Consider the following 9,723-nt stretch of genomic DNA (forward strand, 5'->3'; position numbering starts at 1 on the left):
GGAACAGCCCTTAGGAAGTCAGTGACAAATTCTCTCCGAAGGGGCGGGCTGGGCGCGGGGAGCCGCGCAGATTGGCCGTGCTGCGGACCTGAAGCGCCACGCCGTGGTCAGAGTGCACCGGTGCAGGCGCGGCACTCCAGGGTGACGGCGGTGCTCCCTTGTCGCGCTCAGCATTATCCCGCTCGCCGTAGGTGAATCCCGTCAGCCCTGTTGGACTTCATTTCCCGGGCATTAAATACGCAGGCGCCCTTTCTCGTAACCAATTTCCGTTGTTCGCGCACTGTGATTAGGTGTGTTCGGTACACTGGATTTGTCAGCGATTGTCCTTTGATATGCTCCCCGAAGAATTGTTCCTGTCTGTGCATGCCTGTGTTTACGTCTGCCCTTGCTGACGCCCGGGACGCTGCTACTTAGAGATTTGCTTCTAATTCTATTGGAAGAAAGGAATGATTTTGCAAAAGATTTCACAGGATCAGTGTAGTGAGAATTTTTAGTGTTCTTTCACTACGGATCTCTCCAGGGAAGTTAAAACAGTAATAACATGGACATTACTGCTGAATGCTGCGTTTCAGACTTATTTCGTGGTAACTGAACTGAGCTTCTCAGCAGGCGGTTTTGGCAGTCTGTGTATGCTTATGGAATTTTAAAATCACCGTTAGGTGACTGTGGTTTGGGGAGGCTCAGGCTTACCCCAGCAGTCACTTTATAGTCCGGCTGAATTGATGCGCGTACTCACTGCTTATGTAGAAACCCAGAATAACTGAACATCTGATGCGAGAGTTAATGTATTCCACACAGAAACCGAGAGACCTGTGTGTGTATGGAAATGCAATGACAAAATTCAGTGCCGGTGTGAATGAAGCCCTGTTCTGCTCCGGGAAGGCAAATAGTAATGGTAAAGTCTGAACGTGGAATGAAATGTGGTCCTTGGCTCCGGGCCTGTGCAGAGGGAATGCCCCAGCCTTACCTGAACACAACTGACCTTTGACTGTGGGCCATACGTGCATTTTTAAGGCCATGTAAGAATGGTGAAAGGTAGCCAGGTAGGCTTAATCCAGTTATGGCTGAGAGCTTTCTTATCACCCGTTCTTACCATTCCCCTGTCAATCAATGGATGGAGTAGATTAGCTCTTGGGAATAGCCCGACGGGGGGGAATTGACACAGTCACCTTCTTACAAGTCTGCAGTGACTCAAAGGACACCTAAAATACGGCATCGGATGATGCCTCTACAGTGTCGGTTCTCTGTTGTATTAAACAATGCCCAGCTGTTCTAGTCATGGTGCTCATTTGTGTTCTCTGGGATGCAGGTGAAGATTCATGTGGTGATGGATACTGGAAAAATTCCAGCCTGTGCCTCGTACCAGCCTACACCAACCTGCACGTGCAGGCCAGGGGACAGTTACCCAGCTTGGCTACTCTGCTGTTTATGCAATGAAGCAGGTGCAGCCCCGTGGTGTTCTTAGATTGTCCTGCCTGGTGAGGCAGAACTATTTCACTGCAGAATGATAATTTTAACAATCAATTGGTACCTATATGGTATGCTGATTTTCAGAACAGCAAGTGCTACAGGTGCTGTTTAACAGGGAGGAATGCTAACAAAACTGAAAATGTTCTGACAACCCCACAGTGTGACCGTAGTTTCCAGTATTGACCTTAGATTTGTTAAATCATTTACTATTGAATGTGCCTTGGTTATGCCTGAGGGTCCCTATTGCAGATTAATGCCTAGAACTCAGTTCAGTTCTCTATGAGGAGAGTAAAAAGCCGAACGTTCCTTGACTCCAGCCATTTGGAGAACTCAGTTTCATAATTAACTAAATTGTTGCTTTTAAACTGATTGGCATTGTTTCTGACAGGAAGATTGAACCACGCTACAGCAGTATTTGTGAGGGGAAAAGAATCCCCTCACTGCTGAGTAGACGGTTGTGGATTTTATTTGTTTTTTTAATGCCTGAACTGCTAAATTAATTACTCTGTAAAATTAGTCAAGATCCAAGACTGAGTTTTGGGAGAAACATTTTACAATGTAATAGCATAATTGTCCCTCTTATCTTTTAGATTAGAATATCCATATATTCCAATTACCTTAATTTACATTCAGAACAAATGCACTTCCTCCTCCATGCCCAAATTCCTCAGCAATGCCGTCTCTCTTGATTACAGAACTTTTCCAAGGGATGCAATACTAATGAAAATTGTATTCTAAATCAAATATTCATTTGCAAGCAATTTTACCATTCCAAAACAATCCAGGAATTACATATGGAATCATTAACTTAATTTAATCCATGTAAGCACAGTAATTCAGTATTCAGATCTCAAACTGTTAAAACAGCTTTTGCTGCCACTGACGTTTTGCACTTTGTGGAGTGAGTTCATGGAGGAAGGGACGCTGAGCCTGGAAAGCTTCCCTGGCAAGTGATGTTAACTACACAGCAGAGGATTAGGAGGTGGCTCAGTTGTGCGTGACAGCGGGATTCTAACAGCTGCTTACCATATAGCTGTTCAAAAAAACCCCTCATCTTTGAGGAGGAAATTGGGAATTTTGAGAAAACACTAGGAAGGTGGCCAGGGAGAAATAAATTTAACTCATGGTTATAAAAATCATCTTGTCCACTTTGATAATGGCCTTGGTTACACTGCAGCAGGAAGTCTCAACCAGTACTAATCTTACACCTACCAGGAAGACTGATAGCAGATGATGGGGTGGGGAAAAAATGTCCCAGCAGCTGTTAGAAGTCCTTCAGCTGTACAAAGCCGCCATCTGCCTACAGCTCGCTTTATTCATGTCTTCATGAAGTGTATTTTGCTTTCTTTTAAATAGTGCTGTGAATTCTTATTTGACTGCAGCTTCCATCTGAACACAGGTTCAGTGAGAGCCTGCAGAGCATCGTGGTCCCTGCACCCACCCCTCAGCCAAGTGGTATCAGCTGCTTGCTGCATGTGGGGTATTCACCTGCCCTGCTGTCCCTGTGCCTTTACAGCTACCTGCTGCACAGCCCATGGCTGAGAAGTTCCTGCTATCAGCTGTAAAAACAGCGTTCTTCTGAAGAACAAGCTTTCACATTCAGTTTTGGTCTAAGTACAGCTGACAACAGATTCTTGGAATTAATTAGCAGCAGTGTTAGAAAAAGCTTTTTTTTCTATGATACAGACCCCCTTACGATATACATGAACTTCCTCTTTCTTGTATCTCACACTCTGTCGTTAGCATTTTACTTTCTACAGTAATGTAATTGAAAATAAAGTATCTCTTTAAAAAAAATGAAGACTCAAAACACTTCAATGTATTTTCAGTGATAGTTTATTTATTTACTTATAAACATTAAAGTATGCAAAGCAGTTAAAAATGCTACTGAAACTCGCAATTCTAAAATTTTCAGGAGATTTTGTTTGAAGGTGAAGGAAGGCTAAAATTATTAGCAAAGACTACTCTGTCTGTGCTGCCAACCAGCCTCTTCAACCTAAACCTGAACAATTTAAACAGAATTAAAACCATGCTAATTACAAAAACTTACCATGAGGTTCCTTGCAGGGGGTCACTGTTAGTCTTTGGAGGTCCAAGAATACCATTTTAAAGTGTTACTCAGCAGAAGTAGCTGGTAATAGTGCAAATGCTAAAATGCAAAATTCACAGATGGGACAGTTTGGAGATTATTCTGATTTAGGTGCAGAAAAAAAAACGTAAGCAACTTTTTCAGTGGAACATGAACAAATGTGTGGGATTTCTTTCTCAGCCTGAGTGTTTAGAAACCCTCTTTAAACCGAGTACATTAAGGCCCAACCAATTTTTCAGTTCTGCAGGTGGAAAACTCACAGTCACGCAGTTTTGTCTGCTGTTTAGATGCTCTGCTATTCACAAGCCTCAGTGGGATAGAGAGTAATGAAGATTCACTTGAAAATTACATAGGTTAAAAACTGTGTAAATATCCGTATTTATACTATTCACAGCTACAGCACAGTATTATGGTGTACAGAAAAATACAGATCCAAGCTTGTGGGCTGGAAGCCAAGTGCACAACACAACTCCTCAAGCTCACACCACAAGTGGGAATAACCGTCCACTAGTTTCTGCTCTAACACCGTGCACTCTGTTAAGAAGCTGCCTCCTACGTGACACCTCTGCACCTGTCATTAACTTAGTTCAGACCGAAACTTTATCAGTCTGTGTATATTTACTAGTGCTTTATTCAGCTGCAAAGTCTTTCCTGTGACTAGTTTTAACAGGAATTAACAGCATTCTTCTGGGGCTGGAAGTGTGGCAGAAGCCTGTTTCCCATGAGCGGGCTGACCTAAAAACAATTTAAAAACATCCATCCCCAAAGGAGATGCTGTGGACAGAAATCCATCGTGACAGCAACCCTCTGTTTCCCCCAACCCACTTCTGATAAGGAACTACAATTGCTAAAAGAACAAGTAATGTTCCTTGGCACAGATGAAATCTGGAGGGAGCTGCTTACCAGTCTAGGTGCGGGCACCCCAAGGTGTGGGACCTGGATTTTAGATCTATGTCACTGCACAGTGCAAGGGTACAGTGACTTAGAGGTGAGTGTCGGGTATCGATACGTGCTGAGCGGTGGCTCCTTTAGAACCTGCTTATCTGAAACAAACCGAGTGACTGCAAAAAGCTTTACAGAAGTTCATCGCAAAAGGGTAAAATTAATTAACTGCTATGAATTCTTTGCATTCAGGGCTGCAAAACAAAGACACATATTACTTAAATCAGTTTTATTTAGAATTAAGAATTTCCTACAGTGACAAATCTTATAAAAAGCATCCAAACACGAAACTGCAGCAAACAGCATTCTTATGGATATCTTACAGACAGTGGAACTTCCACCCTGGAGAGGCACACTGAGCTCTAGTGATCTCTGCTAAAATAGCTACTGCAAAGCACACCACAAGCTCAATGTTCTCATCACAAACCCCATCATCTTCAAGTCACATTACCACACTTACAGATCATTAACAGAAAAAAAACACACACCATACAGCATTCACAGCAGTTGACATAAGGGAAAAGAAATACAAATATTCCATTTCACGTAACACATTCAACTAATTGATTAACTAGGTAGAGAACCCACTTAGTCTTCCACATGTGGCTGTCCTTTGAATGCAATAAACACTCGTACATTATTTGCTATCATTGCTCTCCGCACACTCTCTCACCAAAGCCACAGGATTGAGAGACATCTCGCCAAGTCAAATAAAATCCCATTAATGCACCACCAGGTCTCCGCATGCGCTCGCTCCTTTATCTCGCACATACCAGCCCTCTCATGCCTCGGCACCACCACCAATCCCACACATGGTTTCAAAAGTTCAAACAGCCTTCTGGTTCCATCTCACAGCCTTGCGTTCACAGCGTTGATACGACTCCATGAAATAAAGAGTAGCGGATAAAAATGGAACACCCACCGTCTAAGACGCAGCATGTGCGGTGTGATGAAGTATTCTTGGATGAGAAAGCATGTAGACAGAAGTATTCCTAAGGCAGAATATTTACAGCACTGCTTTCAATGAAGTGCTTCTTCCATACACATTTGAAATGAGATGAACTGTGGAGATTAAATGAAGCCTTCATATCGTACTTTAGTATGGAGGGGAGACAGTGTTTAAAAAAAAAAAAAACAAACACAAACAAAAACGACACTGCGTTGTCCAACGGGGCGCTTGGAGAGTCATATGGTGGGATCAAATTAAAAACAAGAGGGAGAGAATGCTGTTTCTGACCAATGGTTCCATTTCAAACATGCAAAGAATTCAGGTAGCCAGGAAACAAGGGATAAAGTATTACAGGAGAAACCTTTCCTATCAACTGTAGTGTTAGTTCACCTATCGGGCAAACAGCAGTCCACTTCCAAACATTCAGAATTCCAACCAGATATGTAACAAAACTTAGAAAATTCCTTTTACCTTTCTTTTTTCTTTTTTTTTCTTTTTTTTTTTTAGAAAAGAAAAATGTCAAAAATACTGCTGAATATACTGCACACTGAACAAATTCATTTGGAAAACTTTAGTATATACGTAATTTACAGTATACTTACCATGAGTTAGAAAAATTTGATTTCCCACCATACAGTCAGTATCAGAGCCCACTGCGTCTACATTCCCCAGCCTGACGACTTGGAATCCATGCTTGAACCAAAGCCTCCGTTAAACCCGCTGCTGGAGCCTGCGTTCGAGGCCGAGCCCCAGCCTATCGCTGCCCCCGAGTTGGACCCTCCGTATGAGTTGTTGCCTGAACTAAAGCCCTGGTTCTGCTCCCGCTGCATGTTGCCCTGAGGCTGGTTGTTTCCTGAGGGCCCCGACTGGTTCTGCTGGCTGGCCAGCATGCCCATCATCCCCCAGCTGCTCTGCAGGGCTGCCTGCGCCGCTGCCATCATGGCAGGGTTGATGCTAAAGGCTCCGAAGTTCATACCCCCACCCATGTTGCTGCCCTGGTTGTTGCCCAGTCCTCCCCCCCCTCCTCTGCTGTTGCCAAACCCCCCCTGATTCCCAAAGCCTCCTGGGTTACCACCAAATCTTCCACCTCTCTCTAACTGTCTACTGCTATTGTGCTTAGGTTCAGCATTGGATATATGTACGCTGATTCCTTTAATGATCAAGTCCTCTCCACAAAGAGACTGGGCAACCTATAAGAAATAAGGGATTGATTAAATGTATGTTAGATGTCCTTTTTTTTAAAATGTTAGTAGTACAAGACAAAACACAATAACATCCTCTATGATTCTGAGCAGATATTTATCCTGCAAAGAAAGCATATGCATGTACTTAATTCAATTTGAATTTGTACTTAATTCAAAGTGATTTAGCTTTGCATTCATCACTACACTAACTGCAGTATAAAATCCTATCTGCACAGCTGCATCGAAAAGGGTAATCTCAGTCCGTTCAATAAATCACATCAAACTAATACCACTGTAATTCTCAAGACAGTGGACAAGTAAGTGTTTCATGTGTAGTTCCAGAAATGATACTTTATCATGCTACTAAAATGTAGTCTATGAAGTTAAAATATTTTAAGACTTACCTGATCATCTGCAAATGTAACAAAAGCAAAAGCTCGGAAGGGTTTGGGAATGAAGACATCTACCACTTCCCCATACTGGGCAAAGAACTGTCGGAGTTCATCTGCTGTCATGTCCTCGGTGCAGCGTCCAACAAACACCTTCCTGCTGCGCAAAGGCTCGTCAGGACTTTGCTGGAGAGAATTGAAGGAAAAAACTATCACAACTACAGTCCTTGAGAACTGAGTTACAGGATGGTAAATGACAGTCTTAATCGAGCCCGTTCTGAAGGCTGCTGATGAAGAAATCTTGAGATTTTAAGTTTAAGACTTAAAATAAATTAATTAAATAAATTCTATTCCAAGAACATGGCTGCACCTTGATAAAGGTGGGGGGGAAGAGCCACAAGAAAATGAGCATGGGAGCAACACACAGGGACAGTGATAAGGCCACTGCACAGGAACACTTTTCTGTAATAATTGCATATACAGACAAGAATAGAATCTACAGGTTCAGTTTGGAACCCAAAGACTTGTTCTACTCTTCTCCAAACTAGTTATTCCATCTGCTTTATTCTCCATTTATTCATGCAATAGACAAGTTAGGCAGGGACTGCTGGACATCAAACACATTATTTTTAGATTTCTATCTGTACTTCAGTCCCTCACATAATGAGCTATTTTCCCAACATTTCAATTACTTCCAGCTCACCCACCTCCTCCCTGTTTTCCTTCCTTGCTCACAATTGTTCTGTTCATTCACAGTAAAGCCGCATCCGAGAGCAGACAGTTAAATCCGTGCAGCTGCTCTCTCCCAACGCAGCTGACGAAGAGGTGCACTCGGAGTGTCTGGTTCAAATAAAACCAGCAGTAAATCCCAAAGTACCTTAGAGTTGGGAAGTTTACAGTCACACCATCTTCCATCAATCATGTGCCGCTGAGACATTACTTTCACTTGGGTTTCGTAATCCGTGAACCGAACAAACCCAAAACCTTTCGAGTGGCCTGTCTTAATATCCTTCTTAACCTACGTGGAAAAAAAACAAAAACCAGAAGTAACCACTAGTATGAAGCATATTGTTACTGAATGAATTTGGTAAAAATCTGTTTGAGAGTTTATCAGTCTTATAAACATTCTTATCACAGCAACCTCTAATTCCTTAACATCCTCCCTCAAAATTAACAGACTCACGGAAAAAAAAGACACCCTTAGGAAGAGACACAGCTTCTGATCTTGTCCGAGTTTATAGAGCTCCTTTGCTTCTACTTGCTTTCTCAGGAGCCTGGTATCTACCCAGTATCCCTCCTTACTTGAGCTGCAAATGGATTTTACCTGCACCATCAGAACTTCTCCAAAGGTACTGAAATACTCCTTTAAGTCTTGTTCAGTGGTTTTCCAGGGAAGACCCAAGACTATTAAATCTGAAGTCTTCTGTACTGCTCGTTTCACTTTCACAGCTGATGATGCATCCGTTTCATCCATTTTTCTCTTATTATCTGAATATAAAAAAGTACATTAGACATCCTCAACTCTGGAAATTGACCCACTGACTATGAAATGCATGGTGTTAAATTATAAACTATGATGAGAAAGAGTACAGACTGCAAGAGACACATCAGCTGCTGAGAGGTAATTGGAACAAATATCTAACTGCCCTGAACCAAAGTCAGTCCTCCTCCAAAATGCAATTTGACCCAGTTAGTTCTGCATTAGTTTACTTAAGTATTATCCAGCAACATTCGCAGTCCTAGAAGAGGTGGAGAAAACATGAATTTTTAACAAGACTACTTCACCAGCGATTTACTTCCTTCCCCTCTTTTTTCTGGGGGTGGAGCAGGGTGGTCAAGTTTCTCCTTTCCTGAGCACTTCTAAATGGTACCTCTGAGCAAACCATGCCTTGAGGAGAAGTGTCTGTGAGTACAGAGATTACAGTACACTACAGTCCTTGAAGGCCTATATGAGGTTATCCTTCAAGGATAATGCAAGACTTTGTCATTTAAGTATCCGTTTAGGTAGAGTATTAAAAAAAAATTAAAAACTCAGTGGGGTCAAACCTACTCGGCAGGACAGACACCTGAATAAATCATTGATCTCTGTGAATCATAGAGTTAAAGAATAACAGCGTTGCCATGTTAGACCGGCAGTAACTCGGACCTTAAAGAAAGCAGCCTTGTACAAAGAACCGAAGCCACGAGGACAAACCTTTGGGATAATTCACGACGTAGACGAGGTTTCCCCAGCCGGCCTCGGGGGCGTGCAGAATGCCCTCGACCAGCCGGACTCCCCGCATGCACTGCGACACCGGGTTCCTGTAGCGTAGCCCGCACGCCCCGGGGAACTGCGCCGTCACCGTGGACAGCAGCACCGTGCCGTCGTCCTCCGACGGGATTTCGATGGGCTCATCGTTCTCGTCTTCCGTCACCCGGATATACTCCGACATCTTCGCTGGAAGTTACTGAAGTACAAAAGGGATATAGCAGGCGTAAGCGATCACCCTATATCCCTTGACTTGGCCTTCATCTTCTTCGCCCTGAGGCACGAGTCTCGCTGTATTTATTACACAACATGGGACACCGAAACGCGCCATTCATTAACGCTAAAGCCTCCGGTCCTGCCGTACCGACACCACGGCCCGTCCTGAAGCTGCAGAGGTACCAACAACGACTGATCCCCGAACACGGCGGAAATTCCCAGAGGCGCCACAGGCT

The 9,723-nt window shown here is 43.3% G+C and overlaps 2 protein-coding genes across 3 annotated transcripts in view; one reads left to right on the plus strand and one right to left on the minus strand.

The window, feature by feature from the left end:
• Positions 1–3,430, plus strand: part of MASP2 (mannan binding lectin serine peptidase 2) — an 11,211-nt gene extending 7,781 nt beyond the window's left edge. Inside the window, 2 exon segments of the mRNA XM_017743959.1 lie at positions 2,373–2,440; positions 2,442–3,430. Coding sequence (XP_017599448.1) covers positions 2,373–2,440; positions 2,442–2,562 — 189 coding nt within the window. The 3' untranslated portion in view covers positions 2,563–3,430.
• Positions 3,431–4,713: 1,283 nt separating this feature from the next.
• Positions 4,714–9,708, minus strand: TARDBP (TAR DNA binding protein). Of its 2 annotated transcripts, XR_001865182.1 has the most exons (6): positions 9,218–9,708; positions 8,348–8,511; positions 7,901–8,041; positions 7,039–7,209; positions 6,053–6,640; positions 4,714–5,563 (listed from the first exon to the last, which is right to left on the minus strand). XR_001865182.1 is itself a non-coding variant. In XM_008641138.2 (5 exons), exons 1-5 carry the CDS (start codon positions 9,453–9,455, stop codon positions 6,110–6,112), a joined length of 1,245 nt encoding a protein of 414 aa, XP_008639360.1. In that variant the 5' UTR covers positions 9,456–9,707; the 3' UTR covers positions 4,716–6,109. The 2 variants fall into 2 exon arrangements, 1 of the variants encoding a protein (XP_008639360.1); XM_008641138.2 differs by having other exon boundaries at positions 4,716–6,640; positions 9,218–9,707.
• Between the last annotated feature and the right edge of the window lie 15 nt (positions 9,709–9,723).

Source organism: Corvus brachyrhynchos, unplaced genomic scaffold, assembly GCF_000691975.1.
Source record: "Corvus brachyrhynchos isolate BGI_N302 unplaced genomic scaffold, ASM69197v1 scaffold68, whole genome shotgun sequence".
Lineage (NCBI taxonomy): Eukaryota > Metazoa > Chordata > Aves > Passeriformes > Corvidae > Corvus > Corvus brachyrhynchos.